This window comes from Salvelinus fontinalis, chromosome 8 (genome assembly GCF_029448725.1).
Source record: "Salvelinus fontinalis isolate EN_2023a chromosome 8, ASM2944872v1, whole genome shotgun sequence".
In the NCBI taxonomy this organism is placed as follows: Eukaryota; Metazoa; Chordata; class Actinopteri; order Salmoniformes; family Salmonidae; genus Salvelinus; species Salvelinus fontinalis.
In genome coordinates this window covers 8,162,759-8,181,898 of record NC_074672.1, presented here as the reverse complement: position 1 = coordinate 8,181,898, position 19,140 = coordinate 8,162,759, and the positions used below count along the sequence as shown (strand labels likewise).

General features: G+C 42.8%; 1 protein-coding gene across 2 annotated transcripts; it reads left to right on the top strand.

The window, feature by feature from the left end:
- The first annotated feature begins 569 nt into the window (after positions 1-569).
- LOC129860459 (serine/threonine-protein kinase 38) lies at positions 570-18,609 on the top strand. Of its 2 annotated transcripts, none has more exons than XM_055930856.1 (13): positions 570-672; positions 7,479-7,615; positions 10,393-10,444; positions 10,528-10,650; positions 10,751-10,834; positions 12,472-12,595; positions 12,953-13,107; positions 13,288-13,390; positions 14,014-14,075; positions 14,346-14,463; positions 14,611-14,830; positions 15,032-15,126; positions 15,385-18,609. In XM_055930856.1, exons 2-13 carry the CDS (start codon positions 7,485-7,487, stop codon positions 15,522-15,524), a joined length of 1,407 nt encoding a protein of 468 aa, XP_055786831.1. In that variant the 5' UTR covers positions 570-672; positions 7,479-7,484; the 3' UTR covers positions 15,525-18,609. The 2 variants fall into 2 exon arrangements, with proteins under 2 accessions (XP_055786831.1, XP_055786830.1); XM_055930855.1 differs by having other exon boundaries at positions 13,288-13,399.
- Positions 18,610-19,140: the final 531 nt, after the last annotated feature.

Sequence of the window (19,140 nt, the reverse complement as noted above, 5' to 3'; positions counted from 1 at the left end):
TTTTTTGGGTCTTCGTGATTTCACAGCCGAGGCCATGCAAGAATTCTTGTCTGTGAATGTACCGCCATCACAGGCCCCTGAGCCTGTGTAGGGATGTATTTTGTATTATAAACTGGGCGGTTAGAGGCATTTAGGGCTCTAACCGCCCAGTTTATAATACAAAATACATCCCTACACAGGCTCAGAGCCCTAAATGCTGATTGGCTGACAGCCGTGATATAACAGACCGTATACCACGGGTATGAAAAAACATATATTTTTAAAGCTCTAATTACGTTGATAACCAGTTTATAATAGCAATAAGGAACCTCTGGGGTTTATGGTATATGGCCAATAAAACACGGCTAAGGGCTGTGTCCAGGCACTCCGCAATGCATCGTGCATAAAGAACAGCCCTTAGCCGTGGTATATTAGCCATATTCCACACCCCCTCGCGCCATATTGCTTAAGTGGACATTGATTGCAGAAGCGCGATGGGTTTTCTTAGTTGACGTGATTTATTTTGTATGATGACGTTTTCCCCATTTCCCGCAATGTTTTTTTAGTTTCTTATTCAATACCCCGTCCAGCTGGTGGCGGTAATGCACCATTAACGTTGGATGCCAACCGCCATTAAACGCCATCGAAGAAGAGCCACACACAGCGGAGGAGAGAGAGGTCGTTCCAGCGGAGGTAGTTATAACAAAATACCAAGTTGCCGAGAAATCGAAATGCTTATTTATTTTATTTTTTAAAGACTATTACATGTACCTACCTAGTTTAGTGAAATAAAATGTTATGGTTAACATGTTCCCTCTTATTTTGTAGTTGTCTCATGGGATCGTGCCAGCCAAGCATCGTTGGTTGGTTAGCTAGCTAACTTTTCACGTTTAGCACAGCATGAGCTAGCTAAGCTAACTCGACTAAACCAAGTTGGCTAGCTAACTACTTTGTTGAAGCTATGTGGCTACATGTGGTTAGATTTTTTTTTTAAACGTTTATTTGGTTCATAATTTAGTATATTTGAAAGTTAACATATCTAGCTAAGGTACTGAAGAGAGATGATTGTGTTTTCCGAAATAACGTAACGTTAGTCCCATTATCTTACCTGACAGTAAACAACTAGGCTAGCTAAGGTTTAGATAAGCTAGCTAACAAGCTCTCTTGACTTTACCACAAGTAACACAGGCTACACAGCTAACGTTAGCTAGTTCGATACAAACGTGTGCAAAGATATTGGCTATTTTATGTGATGGTGGACTGGATGAACTCTTGATAAGTTAGCTAACTAGTTTGACACGCTTGTGTAAACACGTTTTAAATTAGGTTGGCTAACGTTAGCTACTTGGCATTTTACTTTATAGTCATCATTGATTTAGCTATCTAACGTTAAAGTGAAGGGGTTGGAACAGAAATAATTTTCCAATCGTTTTGTTCTGACCAGAACTACGTTTCGTTCCGTTCCACTGTTCCGACCAGTAAAATAAAGTTCTTAACCGGTTCGATCCCCCGAAAGTACCCGTGTATATTGTTAATTGTTTAACCTGTGAAATTAACCGTTTTTAGCTCATTAAAGTACTAAAGCAATCAGTGCGAATATAGCAGGCAAGCTAGTTGTTTACATGCCTGATGGGCAAACAAGTGTACCCTATGGCGCAAGATGCGACTTAATTTTTGTGGGTCGGGAGATGTCTAGAGAGGGTTAAGGAAGCATCTTGTTATGACATGATTATCTGAATAATGTCCACATAATTATACATAGGAGGAGCGACTTCTATGAAGGAACATGGAATGTCTTTTGAGCTGGCACCAGAAATGACCCTCCTGTTGTGTTCGTTTCATGTGAATTAATTCTGTGTTCCCAGTCTAAAATGACCGCCCCATTATAGCTGACTATAAATCCATAATAATACATATATTATCACCTAATGTTGTGTTAGATCTTTTTATCAACTTAAGTTCTTGTGAACATTACACGTTTTTAACTTCTATTTGCTATTTATAGGCCTCATTGACCTGAACTCACACAACTAGTTTTTGAGTACAAAAATGCATAATGTATTGATTATTTGGACTATAACAAATACTCAGATGAAACGTATTGTGCTATTTATCATAGACTACTTTGTGTCAAAGTTTAACAAGGACTCTCCTCACCAGTGTCATGATCAAAGATATGATCAAGAGCCTCACATACAGTATATCATTTGGTCATTGTGCTGCCACAGAATGAATTGTGAGTAAGGCCTCAAAAAAGCTTTATATACCAGGAGAAAAGTTCTATATATTATTGAAACAATGTTGCGATTGTTTGTGAGAATGACAACAGGTGTGGTTCCCGTGGGGGAAAGGTTCCCGTGGGGGTTGCCATGGAAGTCAAGCAGGAGAGTGAGGTGTGTGTGTGTGCTCAAAGACACATGCATGTGGGGGTCTGGGAGAGGAAGTGTGTCCATCTGATGAATGGGCATGTGCCTGAACTCAATTTTATACACTAACTGTAGTCTCACCCATTCTTTTCTAATGACCGGTCATTTTTGACCGGGAACACCCCAGGTGTACAAAGTTAAATAAAAACCCAAAATGTAATGAAAATCATCAACATTTATTTTGTGTGTTCAGATGCCCTGTGTGGACAAAGTCATGGAACCTTACAACAATCAGATTAAATTAACTACATTTTTCAGAGAGAACTTGTAAATCGGTCCAATTTGACCGGAACACAGCAGGAGGGTTAAAAATACAGTTTTGTCGTTAATAAATACAATGTGAAACGTGATAACTAGGCCTACAGTATCCTTGCTGTGCGGATGCAGCGAGAACAGTCCATGACTAGGGTGGCTGGAGTTTGACAATTTTTTGGCCTTCCTCTGGCAAGCTTCCTCTGGATGGCAGGTTGCTTGGCCCCAGTGATGTACTGGACCGTACGCCCTACCCTCTGTAGTGCCTTGCGGTCGGAGGCCGAGCAGTTGCCATACCAGGCAGTAATGCAACCAGTCAGGATGCTCTCTGGTGCAGCTGTAGAACCTTTTGAGGATCTGAGGACCCATGCCAAATCTTTTCAGTTTCCTGAGGAGGAATAGGCTTTGTCGTGCCCTCTTCATGACTGTCTTAGTGTGTATGGACCATGATCGTTTGTTGGGGATGTGCACACCAAGGAACTTGAAGCTCTAAACAAATAATTTGCTGTTTTTCTGGCTGCAATTCTTGACATGACTAAGTTAGCCGTAGTTGGGTAGCTAGCAAGCAAGGGATAAGAACGTTGCCAGCCAGTATGGCAATGGAACATTTAGAACGAACGACTGGGAATAGATACAGAACAAAAAGACTGAACGACGGTCGCGTCTCTGGCAACAATTGATAGAACGATCAGCCGGGCTGGGTAGCAGCCCTAGATGTGTCGGGACTACATCTCGTGGAAGGATGAAATAGTATGAATAAATTAATCCAAATAATGTTTATGTAAATCATTATTTGGTTATGTTGGTAACCCGAGGTGTATAAAAGTGATAATGCCCTCGAAGCCGGTGAAGATATATTGTTTCTGAGTGACAGTGAGGGCTTTGAATAGGTGTTTTTATGTAGGACTAGAAAAAAATGCCTGGAATGTAATATAAAGTTATTAACAGGTTCCCATGCTTTTACAATAACGGTTCTGCTCCGGAACAGTATGAATCACAACTGTTTAGGCTAGCTAAATCAATGACAGCTGTGAAGTAACGTTAGCAGGGGTTGGAACCGGTTCAGGGTACAAAACCGGAAAATAACGACATTGGTTTTCGGTTATGTTCTTTGAACCGTTCCAACCCCTGCTCACATTACTTCACACCTGTCATTAGAGCTAGCTTGATCAAACAGTTGTTACTAGCTATTTACATGCAGCAAGAGAATGCCTTCTATCCAGGACAGTCAACCTAAACCAGAAACTTAAATGTTTGCCCAAATGCTGGCGATATTGAGTCGTTTCCTCTTACTGTCCAAGGGGATTGCAGCAGTCTGTTTACCCTTGGTCTCAACGCTGTATGCAATGTCAGGAAGTAACATTAGCCACCAGAGCATGGTGGTGGAAAATTGTATTTTCATAAAGTATGCACATTTTCCCAGTTTTTAAATCACGTTAAATTTAATCGACCCGCTTTTGCAGTCTGAATGGAGAATGTTTTATGTACGAACCGGTCCACCGGGGATACGAATGTATAGCCGGCTGCATTCATTCCGTTTGGACGGTATCTTCCGACCTTTGGGCTACTGTAATATGCTAACTCTCGGGTAAACCAGTTAGTTAGCTAGCTACTAGCCCTTCTAAAGTACCCAACTAGCTAACACTACTGCAATCTTTGTGAATCATTGAAGCTTTGTACCACCACACTAAAGCTAAATCCAAAATTAAACCATCATATTTTCACGTGAATGACAACCACTTGAGCCAACCTATAACTCGAGAATCCACAGGAATGATTGACAGTTGCCTTCTTTGCTATCTGCTATGACTGTATGCCTGGCCTTGGGTGCTCGAGAGCTAGCCTAGCTAGCTACATGACAGCTATTTGGACCTACCTACTTTGACCCCATCGACCAGTTAGGTAGCAAACAAGGCAACTGTCAATCATTCCTGCAGCTTCTCAAGTTCTAGGTTTTGCTGAAGTGGATGACTTGTCATGCATGTCAAAACATATTATATGCCATTTAGCAGACTCTTTTAACCAAAGTGACTTAGTTATTTTACTTATGGTTGTTCCCAGGAATGGAACCCACTACCCGGGTGTTACAAGTACCATGCCCCACCAACTGAGCTACAAAGGACTACAAAAGAAACATGGGTTTTAATGTTTAAAATTTTCTTTGAGGTCCTCGTTTGCAAACCCCCTACTGAGTTCCAAACTGCCTCTAGAAGCAACGTCAGCACAATAACTGTCGAGGGCTTCATGAAATGGGTTTCCATGGCCAAGCTGCCGCACACAAGCCTAAGATCACCATGCGCAAAGCCAAGCGTCGGCTGGAGTGGTGTAAAGCTCACTGCCATTGGACTCTGGAGCAGTGGAAACACGTTCTCTGGAGTGATGAATCACGCTTCACCATCTGGCAGTCTGACGAACATCTGGATTTGGCGGATGCCAGGAGAATGTTACCTGCCCGAATGCATAGTGCCAAATGTAAAGTTTGGTGGCATAGGAATAATGGTCTTTGGCTGTTTTTCATGGTTCGGGCTAGGCCCCTTCGTTCCAGTGAAGGGAAATCGTAACGCTACAGCATACAATGACGTTCTAGACGATTCTGTGCTTCCAGCTTTGTGGCAACAGTTTGGGGAAGGCCCTTTCCTGTTTCAGAATGACAATTCCCCCGTACACAAAGCAAGGTCCATACTAAAATGGTTTGTTTAGATTGGTGTGGAAGAACTTGACTGGCCTGCACAGAGCCTCAACCTCATGGAACACCTTTGGCATGAATTGGAACGCCGACTACGAGCCAGGCCTAATCGCCCAACATCAGTGCCTGGAAGCAAATCCCCGCAGCAATGTTCCAACATGTAGTGGAAGGCCTTCCCAGAAGAGTGGAGGCTGTTATAGCAGCAAAGGGGCGACGAGCTCCATATTAATGCCCATCATTTTGGAATGAGATGTTCGACAAGCAGGTATCCATGTACTTTTGGTCATGTAGTGTTAGCTAGCAACTTCAGAAAACCACTTTTTACTTATGCAAAAAAATATAATGTGAAGTCGTTTTTTTGGGCTCCCAAGTGGTGCAGCCGTCTAAGGCACTGCTTCTCAGTGCTCACTACAGACCCTGGATCGACTCCAGGCTGTGTCACAACCGGCCATGAATGGGAATCCAATAGGGCAGCGTCCAATTATCCCAGCGCCGTGAGGGTTTGCTTGGGGTAGGCCGTCATTGTAAATTAGAATTTGTTCTTAACTGACTTGCCTAGTTAAATAAAAGGTATAAAAATAAATTGTGAGTAGGCGTGCTTGAAGTGTAAGCATGTCTTGGACATTAGAGGTGATGTATGTTTCTGCACAGTTTACACTCCATGATGATGCACACACTACTCCTCTCTGGTTCAGAGTAATGGTCCCATCAGCATTGGGTGCACAAAGTTGATTTCCACACCATTTTTAAAATTTATTTATTTCACCTTTATTTAACCAGGTAGGCAAGTTGAGAACAAGTTCTCATTTATAACTGCAGCCTGGCCAAGATAAAGCAAAGCAGTTCGACACATATAACAACACAGTTACACATGGAGTAAAACAACCATACAGTTAATATTACAGTAAAAAAATAAGTCTATACAGTGTGAGCAAATGAGGTGAGATACGGGAGGTAAAGGCAATAAATAGGCCATGGTGGTGAAGTAAATACAATATAGAAATTAAAACACTGGAATGGTAGATTTGACAGTAGATGAGTGTGCAAATTAGAAATACTGGGGTGCAAAGGAGCAAAATAAATAAATACAGTAGGGGAAGCAGGGTCTTGTAGATGACCAGGAGCCAGTGGGTTTGGCGACAAGTATGAAGCGAGGGCCAGCCAACGAGAGCGTACAGGTCGCAGTGGTGGGTAGTATATGGGGCTTTGGTGACAAAACGGATGCCACTGTGATAGACTGCATCCAATTTGTTCAGTAGGGTGTTGGAGGCTATTTTGTAAATGACATCGCCGAAGTCGAGGATCAGTAAGATGGTCAGTTTTACGAGGGTATGTTTGGCAGCATGGGTGAAGGATGCTTTGTTGCTAAATAGGAAGCCAATTCTAGATTTAACTTTGGATTGGAGATGCTTTATGTGAGTCTGGAAGGAGAGTTTACAGTCTAACCAGACACCTAGAATATGTGGACAACTACAAATACCTAAGTCAGAACCGTCCAGAGTGGTGATGCTGGACGGGCGGGCAGGTGCAGGCAGCGATCGGTTGAAGAGCATGCACTTAGTATTATTGACCAGCCTCTACATAGCACTGCAAACACGGCGGCTTCCGTGACTCATTGGGCACCAGTCTTTCCTTTTAACAAACTCCTTATTCATTGCCCAACTGAATGTCCGGCGGATAATTGAATTACCCTGACCTAGCATCGGCAATACAAAAATCAAGGGCTTTGTCGGTGCTTGGAGCTGTTAGCCAAACGGCGGACTCTTTCCACTTGCCTCCCTCCTCCTGCCACCTCAAGGGTCCCTGTTGCTCAGCCATGCAAAATGTGCTGAGGCTGACTGGACATTGAGTTACTGTATGGCGACTGAAAGAGGACAATTGTCTTTAATCCCTCTTCTCTTGGCCCCTTATTTCAGAAAAAGTTGTAGTGAAAGATAAAAGAAGAGTCTGTGAAAGTGTTTGCAAGGGTATAGGCCAATGTGAAAACAGCACAATTACAAGGCGGGTGAAAAGTAGAATACATCTGCATTTGGTTTGGACTTGAATTTAATTATGATAGCGTAGGCCTATAGTTCTTTCAAGAGGATATACAGGTTGCTTAATTGCACCCCCCCCCCCCTTTCAATGCATCTCAGGTAACCATGGCAATGACGGGCCAGAGTTCCTGCTCCTCGATGAGTAATCACACCAAGGAACGTGTGACCATGGCCAAGGTGACCCTGGAGAACTTCTACAGCAACCTCATCGCTCAACATGAGGAGAGAGAGATGAGGTAGGCCTCCTACTACACCCGCACTGGGTACATCCGTCTGGGCTCAGCCAACGGGCAGAGCCTTCCACTGACACATTGTTTACAAATCCTCTGTTCTCTATTGCTACATTCTTCTTATGCGTTATGTCATTCAAGGTGGGTGTTGCAAACTTTGGTATTTGTGCCTTACAAGTATTCATCCCCCTTGGCATTTTTTCCTATTTTGTTGCATTACAACCTGTAATTTAAATAGATTTTTATTTGGATTTCATGTAATGCACATGCACACAATAGTCCAAATTGATGAAGTGAAATGGGAAAAAAATTACTTGTTTCAAAAAAATTAAAAATGGAAAAGTGGTGCGTGCATATGTATTCACCCCCTTTGCTATGAAGCCCCTAAATAACATCTGGTGCAACCAATTGCCTTCTGAAGTTAAATTAAGTCCACCTGTGTGCAATATAAGTGTCACATGATCTGTCACATGATTTCAGTATATATACACCTGTTCTGAAAGGCCCCAGAGTCTGCAACACCACTAAGCAAGGGGCACCACCAAGCAAGCGGCTCCATGAAGACAAAGGAGCTCTCCAAACCGGTCAGGAACACATTTGTGGAGAAGTACATATCAGGGTTGGGTTCTAAAAAGATATCAGAAATTTAAAATCGGGGAATGGGAAACTGGTCAGAATTGAAGGAATGATGGATGGCGCTAAATACAGGGAAGTTCTTGAGGGAAACCTGTTTCAGTCTTCAAGAGATTTGAGACTGGGACTGAGGTTCACCTTCCAGCAGGACAATGACCCTAAGCATAGTGCTAAAGCAACACTTGAGTGGTTTAAGGGGAAACATTTAAATGTCTTGGAATGCCCTAGTCAAAGCAAAGACCTCAATCCAATTGAAAATCTGTGGTATGACTTAGATTGCTGTACACCAGCAGAACCCATCCAACTTGTAGGAGCTGGAGCAGTTTTGCCTTGAAGAATGGGCAAAAATCCCAGTGTCTAGATGTGCTAAGCTTATAGAGACATACCCCAAGAGACTTGCAGCTGTAATTGCTGCAAAATGTGGCTCTACAAAGTATTGACTTTGGGGGGTGAATAGTTATGCACGCTCAAGTTTTCAGTTTTTTGTCTTATTTCTTGTTTGTTTCACAAGAAAAAATATTTTGCATCTTCAAAGTGGTAGGCATGTTGTGTAAATCAAATGATACATTCCCCCCAAAAAATCAATTTAAATTCCAGGTTGTAAGGCAACAAAATAGGAGAAATGCCAAGGAGGGTGAATACGGCTAAGAAATGGTGGACACTGCATATATACTGCAGAGGACTTTAACACATTCTAACTAGCTTTTGCCTCCCCAGGTTTTCTATATTGGGCCAATAGCATCAACCTGTCTGTCTTGCTTAACAGGCCCGTATGCTTTTAATAAGGATCCAAACCTTTTCCCCCTATTTTTGTCAAAAGTGACATACCCAAATCTAACTGCCTGTAGCTCAGGACCTGAAGCAAGGATATGCATATTCTTGATACCATTTGAAAGGAAAAACTTTGAAGTTTGTGGAAATGTTATATTAACATAGGAGAATATAACACAATAGATCTGGTAAAAGATAATACAAAGATAAAAAAAATGTTTTTTTAATCTAATAAGAGAAAGTCCGTAATGTATTATTCCTGCCCAGGTGCAATTTATTTTTTTCCATATAAATATGTCATCCATCAGTAGAACAACAAGATGTCTGTCTGTTCAACCACGGGTCACATTATGACGGTAAAGAAATAACCTTTTCAATAAAAAATTTAATCTATTTTAGAATTCAATACCCAACCGTGCTGGTTTGAAGAGGAAACTGGTAAATGGTGAATATGACACACAAAATACCACCTGTCCAACCCGTACTACCACTTCCCTGTTAAAAACACTGGAGAACAAAGGCAACACGGTGGTCTAATATGGAAGTCCCTGTGTCGCATTCATTATTCCACAATGTAATAAAGCTTAGCGATACTGAAAACAAAAACAAGCATTCCTATTGGAGTAAAGATAGTCCCTCACTGTTTCAAATCAAACTTTATCAAACTTTACCGTGAAGCATGGTGGTGGCATCATGCTGTGGGGATGTTTTTCAATGACAGGGACTGGGAGACTAGTCAGGGTCGAGGGAAAGATGAACGGAGCAATATTTTCTACCTGCAGGCTGCAATGTTATTTAATGGCTTTATGTAGGCAATTTTTACAGATTTGGCAATAGAAGTTACCTCTTCTTTTTTTTTTTTCGATTTGGATTAACCACATGAGAATGATTTTGAGATTCAAAGGTGTTATGATAAACAAAATGGATCTGTTCCACAAAAATGTGAAGATGAAAACCCTAACTGGCACACAGATCGGTAGAAATTGTAAATTAAATTGTCATTTCACATGAGAAAGTTTGACTCCTCGTGTAGCCTATTCCCAGCAACTTCAGGAGAGAAATGGCAGAATCTGTGAAAGCCAGCAGGTGGAACGTGATCATTTTTTTTTTTTTTTTTGTATTTCTTCTGGTTGTATTCATCTCTGGCTCTCTCGTGTCATTTGCATCTTATTTCATCCAACGGTGCGCTTAAAGCATCAGACAAGCTCAATGCATATAGTTAATTTTATTAAAACAGGTGTGTCTATATTAGGAAAATCACATTTTAAAAACGTTGGAACAATCAATTGGTCGAAAGAAGAGATTAATTTTGGTCGACAAATCTTTTTTTTTTATCGGGGACAGCCATAATTCAAAACATTTTTCCATTTCTGTTCCAGGCAGCAGAAGTTGGAAAAGGTGATGGATCAAGAGGGCTTGGCTGATGAGGAGGTGACGTTGAAGACTGACACAGACACAACCTTTTTAACACGTGCAGTTGTGCGCACTAACCATTGCCTCCTCTACCTGTGCAGAAGCGTATCCGGCGCTCCCAGCACGCCAGGAAAGAGACCGAGTTCCTGCGTCTCAAACGAACCCGCCTGGGGCTTGAGGACTTCGAGTCCCTCAAGGTGATTGGCCGAGGAGCTTTCGGAGAGGTAGGAATCACCCCTTTTCTTAAACACCTCTCTTACGTAGTAGCCTTGCAAACTTTCAGCTTATTATTCAATAAATTTATTGACACGTTTTGGTCCCAAGGTGCGTCTGGTGCAGAAGAAGGACACAGGCCACGTGTACGCTATGAAGATCCTCCGCAAGGCCGACATGCTGGAGAAGGAGCAGGTGAGGAGGAGGAGGAAAGGGTAGGAGGGTATGTTGATGGCCAATACATAATGGCCAGTCATGTTCATTCTCACAAATCCAAAGCAGGTCTTGGATACAAAAGTAGTACCTGCCATGCAATCTATAAATGTTAACTCAGGGGGAAAAAAAGAAATGTCCTCTCACTGTCAATTGCGTTTATTTTCAGCAGACGTAACGTGTTAATATTTCTATGAACATAACAAGATTCAACAACTGAGACATGAACTGAACAAGTTCCACAGAAATGGAATAATGTGTCCCTGAAGAAAGGGGGGGTCGAAATCAAAAGTAACAATCAGTATCTGGTGTGGCCACCAGCTGCATTAAGTACTGCAGTGCATCTCCTCATGGACTGCACCAGATTTGCCCGTTCTTGCTGTGAGATGTTACCCCACTCTTCCACCAAGGCACCTGCAAGTTCCCGGACATTTCTGGGGGGAATGGCCCTAGCCCTCGCCCTCCGATCCAACAGGTCCCAGACGTGCTCAATGGGATTGAGATCCGGGCTCTTCGCTGGCCATTGCAGAACACTGACATTCCTGTCTTGCAGGAAATCACGCACAGAACAAGCAGTATGGCTGGTGGCATTGTCATGCTGGAGGGTCATGTCAGGATGAGCCTGCAGGAAGGGTACCACATGAGGGAGGAGGATGTCTTCCCTGTAATGCACAGCGTTGAGATTGCCTGCAAGGACAAGCTCAGTCCAATGATGCTGTGATACACTGCCCCAGACCATGACGGACCCTCCACCTCCAAATCGATCCCGCTCCAGAGTACAGGCCTCAGTGTAACGCTCATTCCTTCGACGATAAACGCAAATCTGACCATCACCCCTAATTGCGACTCCTCAGTTAAGAGCACCTTTTTTTGCCAGTCCTGTCTGGTCCAGTGATGGTGGGTTTGTGCCCATAGGCAACATTGTTGCCGGTGATGTCTGGTGAGGACCTGCCTTACAACAGGCCTGCAAGCCCTCAGTTCAGCCTCTCTCAGCCTATTGCGGACAGTCTGAGCACTGTTGGAGGGATTGTGCTTTCCTGATGTAACTCGGGCAGTTGTTGCCATCCTGTACCTGTCCCATAGGTGTGATGTTCAGATGTACCGTTCCTGTGCAGGTGTTGTTGCAGGTGTTGTTACACGTGGTCTGCCACTGTGAGGATGATCAGCTGTCTGTTCTGTCTCACTGTAGCGCTGTCTTAGGCGTCTCACAGTACGGACATTGCAATTTATTGCCAAGGCCACATCTGCAGTCCTCATGCCTCCTTGCAGCATGCCTAAGGCACGTTCACGCAGATGAGCAAGGACCCTGGGCATCTTTCTTTTGGTGTTTTTCAGAGTCAGTAGAAATGCCTCTTTAGTGTCCTATGTTTTCAAAACTGACCCGAATTGCCTACTGTCTGTAAGCTGTTAGTGTCTTAACCGTTCCACAGGTGCATATCCGTTAATTGTTTATGGTTCTTTGAAAAAGCATGGGAAACAGTGTTTAAACCCTTTACAAAGAAGATCTGTGAAGTTATTTAGATTTTTACGAATTATCTTTGAAAGACAGGGTCCTGAAAAAGGGACGTTTCTTTTTTTTTGCTGAGTTTATGTATCATGCCATTTGTGTGTATTTCTAGGTGGGCCACATCCGTGCTGAGAGGGACATCCTGGTAGAGGCTGACAGTCTGTGGGTGGTTAAGATGTTCTACAGCTTCCAGGACAAGATGAACCTCTACCTCATCATGGAGTTCCTGCCTGGCGGTATAACCCCCCTCACTCTAAACTGAACCCCAAACAGTCTCCTACACTACAGGCACAGTCATTGTCCAGTTGGAAGCTAGATCAGCTACTCTTGCAGGTGTATGTAGACAGAGTAGAAGTGCTGATCTAGTCAATAATATCATGTTCATTATAGGTCTAAAAGGCTAAATTGATCCTAGATCAGTACTTCTGCTCTGAGACGCTTGATACAGCCGTCGGAACGTTGCCGAAAAACATAGAAATGTGCTGCATATTGATTGTTTATTCTTAATGTTCTATCTGTCGTTCTGTCTCGCTGAATATGCCTCAAAGTCCAGTGGGACTGTACATGTTGTAACCCGACACTGCCCCCTACAGGTGACATGATGACCCTGCTGATGAAGAAGGATACTCTGACAGAGGAGGCCACTCAGTTCTACATCGCTGAGACAGTGCTAGCCATCGACTCCATCCACCAGTTGGGCTTCATTCACAGAGACATCAAACCTGACAACCTGCTACTAGACTCCAGGGTGAGTTTGAGCACGTACTCAAGAGACACAAACATGAGCTCAGACTGGTGGTTTGGATATGTTATTCGGTTTTGAATTTACAAGGCACCAAAATGAAGAAAACGGGCTGAATTTTTCCAATACGGTGTGCATTAATGAATATAGGCCTGTACTGAATGTGTTTTTGCTTGATTGTTTCAGGGCCATGTGAAGCTGTCTGACTTTGGTCTTTGCACAGGTCTGAAGAGGGCGCATCGTACCGAGTTCTACAAGAACCTGAACCACAGCCTCCCCAGTGACTTCAGTAAGCAAAGTCAGGCATCCCAATCAATCCATTACTTTACATACTAACACCCTGTATTGATGTTAAAGCCACAACTTTTTCTCCGACCTTGTAGTCCTTGAGATTTGGAAGCGTATTTTGGAGCTACATATTGTTTACAAAGAGCCAAATGACAACCAAAACATCAACAATGGAGTCATGTGTGGGTTATGGTGGAGGTAAAACTGAAATACAAAGCTCATAGGGCATTTATACACTATTAATTAGAAATACCATTGAACAGTTGGAAATGTCCCAGATATTGTGCCTTTTTAATGTTTCTCTACTAACCAGGTAATGATTTGAAATGTGCTTGTACGAAAATGAAAATGAGTGACTTAAAATGGTTTGCTTCATGTTTTTGAGTTGTTGCATGTACCAATCTTCCAATTCCTTAATGGGGATTATTATTTAAATGTAGAATCTATCTGCGTTAGTGCTTCTGCTAAGTGACTAAAATGTAAATCAGCAGATCCTAAAATGGGCTATTTGTTTCATAACGAAGAGTCTGAAAGGGTTTCAGGTGCTTAACCTGCAAGGTTATGGGGTTCAACAAGTATTACGTACTTGTGTCATTTTATACAACTGTTTATTTTTCTTTACAGCATTCAATAACATGAACTCAAAGAGGAAAGCAGAGACATGGAAGAGGAACCGGAGACAGCTGGTGAGAAAATGAAGCTAGATGGGAGGGCAACATTCAGTGTATTCTACAAGTAGACATGGGCCGTGTTCGAGAGCATCCATTTTGAACGGACTAATCCACCTATAAAATCTAGTTATTTAGGATGCAGGGTGATTTTGTAGATCTGTCAGTCTGCAGTCACCGACTGGAATGCAGTCGATCTCAAACACGACCACATTTGTATTGGTGTAGTCTTGTAGTCACATTGCATGATCTTTCTCTCGCCCCCCCCCCCCCCCCCCCCCCCCCCAGGCCTTCTCTACTGTGGGCACCCCTGACTACATCGCCCCTGAAGTCTTCATGCAGAACGGATACAACAAGCTCTGTGATTGGTGGAGCCTTGGAGTCATCATGTATGAGATGCTGATAGGTGAGATCCTGTCAACAGCTTCTGCTTGGGGCCTCTGAAAAAGCATTGATTGGCTTTCAATCATCTTGCATGAATGTCACGGAATGGTGCCATTACTACGTATTTGCCCATGCCTGGCTGGTTGATCTCATGTGTGTTGTTTTCCAGGCTATCCCCCGTTCTGCTCAGAGACCCCTCAGGAGACCTACAGGAAGGTGATGAACTGGCAAGAAACACTGACTTTTCCCCCTGAAGTGCCCATTTCGGAGAAAGCGAAGGACCTCATCCTCAGGTTCTGCTGTGAGGAGGAGCACAGGATCGGAGCCACTGGGGTGGAGGACATTAAGGGCAACGCCTTCTTCGAGGGGGTGGACTACGACCACATCAGGTACGAGGGCTTAAAAGAAGAGTTCACTTTTCTGACGTTTAAAAAAAGAATATATTTTCCACTTTATTGCTGGTTATTTGTCAATATCCCAAATCTCCTGGCTAGCATTTTTTTGAGGCTGTAGCTGATTGTATCAGTTAATGGTGCATTCAGAAATGGGAACAGTGACATTGTAACAACAGGGTTCCGTTTTTATTACAGAGAGAGACCCGCTGCCATTCCCATTGAGATAAAAAGCATCGACGACACGTCCAACTTTGACGAGTTCCCAGACTCTGATATCCTCCAACCGACGGGTACGTTTCTCATTGCCGCCAACATTAGTGGCTGCCACTAGTCATAATTCAGCAGGGTAGTGTTCATTAGGGCACACAACGAAAAACAAAGACGTTTCGATTTACACCAGTTAGTCATTCCCAGGTTAAGTCTGTTTTCTTCAATGTGGTGCCTATTAAACATGGCCCTGGTCAACTAATGCCACCTTGAAACAGGATTCTCACTTTGTTTTCCTCTATTGCCCTGTGTGAAATAATCCCTGTCTTTTTCCGCCTCAGCTGCCCCTGTGGTGTCCAACCATTCTGAGGCAGACCTGAAGAACAAGGACTGGGTCTTCATCAACTACACCTACAAGCGCTTCGAAGGCCTCACAGCCCGAGGGGCTATCCCCTCCTACATGAAGACGGGGAAGAGATGAATCCTTCCTTTGTTTCCTCACTCTACCTGCCCCTCAGACTGGCACTCAAAAGGAATTCCCCATGGATCCCAACGTCCACTCCTCTCCCAAACTCAATTTTGGAGGTAGAAACGAAATTACCCTATTCAAGCTGGTTGAAGGGGTCCATCATAATTGAGACTATCCCATGTGTCTGATCCTGCTGAAGGGACCTTTCTCCTTCCTTTGCAGGGGACTTGTAGGGCTCTGTGTACTGTGTAGAGAAGTGTGACCTTCTCCAACTCGAGTTTGTCTATCTAAAAAAAGCCTTAGCGTTGTGCTGGAAGGTATGGGCAGTGATTGTTTTCTATGTGAAAACTCATATACCATTCCACCCCAGGATTAAAGTCCCCATAACTAAAGTGTAGGATCCATCAATGAGCAGTCTTGGAGGTGTTGATATGACCTTAGTTTGAGGACCATCTGTCGTAGATCTCCACTAGCGTCGGTCCAACTCGGCCAAGACTGTTTCTCTATCCTTCAGTATCCCAAGGGACTGAACCAAGATACCAGCATAACCGGTCACCTCAGGGGCCAGAGCCCATTTTCACATCAGAAGAACACACGTGATTGGCTATACCAGCCTTCTTCACTTCCTCCTCCACAAACCGGCATTGAAGTCTTAAAGTTTAGCTGGGCGACCACCAGCATGGGACTAGGATCCAATATGCCTTCTGTCAAAGGGCTAGCTTTTCTCTCTTCGGTTTTTCTTTTTTCCACACACAATAGATTTCTCCCATCTTTTTAGAAATGAGTTCCGCCGTCAAAAACATTAGAAATCGTGTAATTTGACGAACTAATGATGCTTTTCAGGGAATATATGTCAATGTTTTTCATGTGTTTTTAGAGAGCTCTCTACTGAAGCGTCTTGGATGATGATGCTTCGGACCGGTTGCAATAACCAAAAACATTGAGAGCTGAGTGTAATTGTTGTCACTATTCAGTCTAACTTTTGAGGATGGAATTACTTCTCCATTTAATTGTCACTTCACTACTACCAATGGTGGAGCTGTTACATGGACTTTGGCAAGTGTTTTATAGCAATAGAATCGCCTCTCTTGAATATGATTCCATTTGAAATGGAACTACACCTTCCACAAGCCTACCTTTTTAGGTTCTTAGTTTGACAATCATCCACTGTTAATATTAGCACCTTCATGCTGTCCTTTAACTCATTTGATTTACCAATGCTCTGTCGGACTTATAACATTTGTGGATATGCATGTCCTTTAGCTAGAGAGCAAAATCAAATACAAAAATATGTTGCATGTACTGATTGAATACTAAAATTTGGTTCATGTACCAACCATTATTTTTGGTACTTTTCCATGGACCTTTGGGGTAGGGGAGCTATAAGTAAGGCCAAGATATTGATACTCTACTCTTTCCTTCTCTTTTTTTGTCCTGACCACTGGTCTGTAAGGGCTTGGTAGGTGAGGTGGCAGAGCAAGTTTGTTCAGCGGATATGTAACAATAGAAAAGGAGCAGCTTTTAGGGTTTTGAGACACTCCGGCGCCGTGTGCTCTGTGACCCTAGGTTAGGGTCATTAACGCACCCTTTCCACTTCCTGTCGTGTCTATAGTTCCGTCTCTTCCTGTTGCTCGGCTATTTCGTAGCAAGAATACTTTAAACATTACATTTGCCTGACGTTTCGTGTCAAGGATATGCCACCTGGTATGTCCTTACTTTTCAAGAGGCTAAGAGGTGTGAGTGAGAAACTCGACCTTAACTCTGTAAACAGGGCTATATGTGACTCGCTGTTCTTAACACAATCCCAAATGCTGTCATTTGAATCGAATGTAATCCCAAGGTGTAGTTGAAGATGAATTTAATGCCATGTTAATTCCAAAATGCTGTAATTTGAATGGAATGTAGCCTAAACCACAGGAGTGGTAGGTTTGTCACACGGTGAAGATGTCTGGTATTTTGTTAAATATCTGTACGGTGTTCTGGGTAGTTTAGACTACTTGCTGAGATTTAATATCCAGACATTTTGTTTTTACGACTGAGCGACAGAACTGATTTTGAGACTGGTCTCACCTTTTACTGATGCTTGATGCCCTAATGATCCAGTTGTAATGCTGGGTTTAAAAAGTATTGGGAGGACGAGTTGGCAAAGTGCGAATGGGCATTTTGGAATGATTGTATTTTAAATGTATGCTGCTTGGTGTGTGAGATTTGCATGTCTTTAGAGGAATGGGTGATATACTCAGTAAAATAGTATGTGGGAATATGTTGTGTTAACACTGATAAGGTGGGTGCTCTTTTGTAGATGTCATCCAACTGTGTGTGTGTGCTGTTATTTCCCCCCAGGCACACAAGGTGTGGGAAACAGGCTGTACAAACCTTTTTATAGGGAACATTCAATCAAAAGTAGTGGGAGTTGTATTTAATCCACTGTGGTGTCAGGTTTCTATTGTATATTTTCTGCCATTTCACATTGAATAGCTGCACTTAATATCTGTGGTGTTTCCGTTTTGTACGGCAAAATAATGGGCCGCTCTGAAATCTGTCTTTGCGAACCCTACACAACAAACCGGGCTAGGGGTAACGTTAGCAGGACCGACCAGTTTCTCAAGCCCCATCATGTAATGTCACCCAGTCATTGCTCCGTCATCTCTCAATAGTGCAAAGAAGTTCTTACAGGGTTGTTGTCATGCGTGCAACCGTTTAAACAGCGTAAACTAGTCTTTGTGTAATAGATGGCACATAGCACCTGTGAAAACGAACGTGGTTTTCAGAGAATTGTTCAGTGTTCCTCAAAGGTGCTGCTAGGCAGTATCTCTGGTTAGACTTGGAAGCTAGTAGCCTACTACCATAGAGGCTTAGAAACTGCATGGTCGAGATGTGCATTTAACCATGTATTCTTTGAGTATGTTAATTCACTGTTAAGGCAGAAAGTTGCTAAGTCGCGTGGGTATTGGTTCTCTAGTTAGTTCAAAAGGCACATTTATTTTGCCAGTCAATGGCAGACCGCTTGTTTCACTTCTGGTAGAAATACTCACCTGCACTATTATGGTGGTAGACTATTAACAGCATTAAATAAAACACCTAGGACTATGTTGAACCAGTGTCTTGTCTTTTTCCTTCCTTGTCTGTGTAGAATAGGTCAGCTAGGGCAGCTCTGCCTCCAGGGAAGAAACAAGTTATTATAATGCAAGAAATGTGATGCAAAAGTTATCACAGTTGGCTAGGGTAACGGGTTGGGATGCTCAAAACATATCCTACTGCGGAAGATGTTTTGATATCAGCCTCACCCTCAAACAGGTCTTCTCTTTAAAAATGTAATGCTACTTATCCTTTTATCTATAAAATGTTTAGCACAACTAGCTACATTAATAATAAAAAATAAAAAAAACTACATACAGTGCTTTGCAAAAGTATTCATCCCCCTTGGTGTTTTTCCTATTTTGTTGCATTACAACCTGTGATTTAAATAGATTTTTAATTTGGATTTCATGTACTGGACATGCACAGAATAGTGCAAATTGGTGAAGTGAAATAAAAATAAAAAATTTTTTTTAATGGAAAAGTGGTGTGTGCGTATGAATTCACCCCCTTTGCTAGGAAGCCCCTAAATAAGATCTGATGCAACCAA

What these genes read in the sequence shown, in the direction of transcription:
- LOC129860459 (XM_055930855.1), top strand. Translation starts at nt 7,485, where the DNA reads ATGGCAATGACGGGCCAGAGTTCCTGCTCCTCGATGAGTAATCACACC. An exon ending in CATGGAGTTCCTGCCTGGCG is followed by an intron (nt 12,596 to 12,952) that starts GTATAACCCCCC and finishes TGCCCCCTACAG; the next exon opens with GTGACATGATGACCCTGCTG. An exon ending in ACCTGCTACTAGACTCCAGG is followed by an intron (nt 13,108 to 13,287) that starts GTGAGTTTGAGC and finishes TGATTGTTTCAG; the next exon opens with GGCCATGTGAAGCTGTCTGA.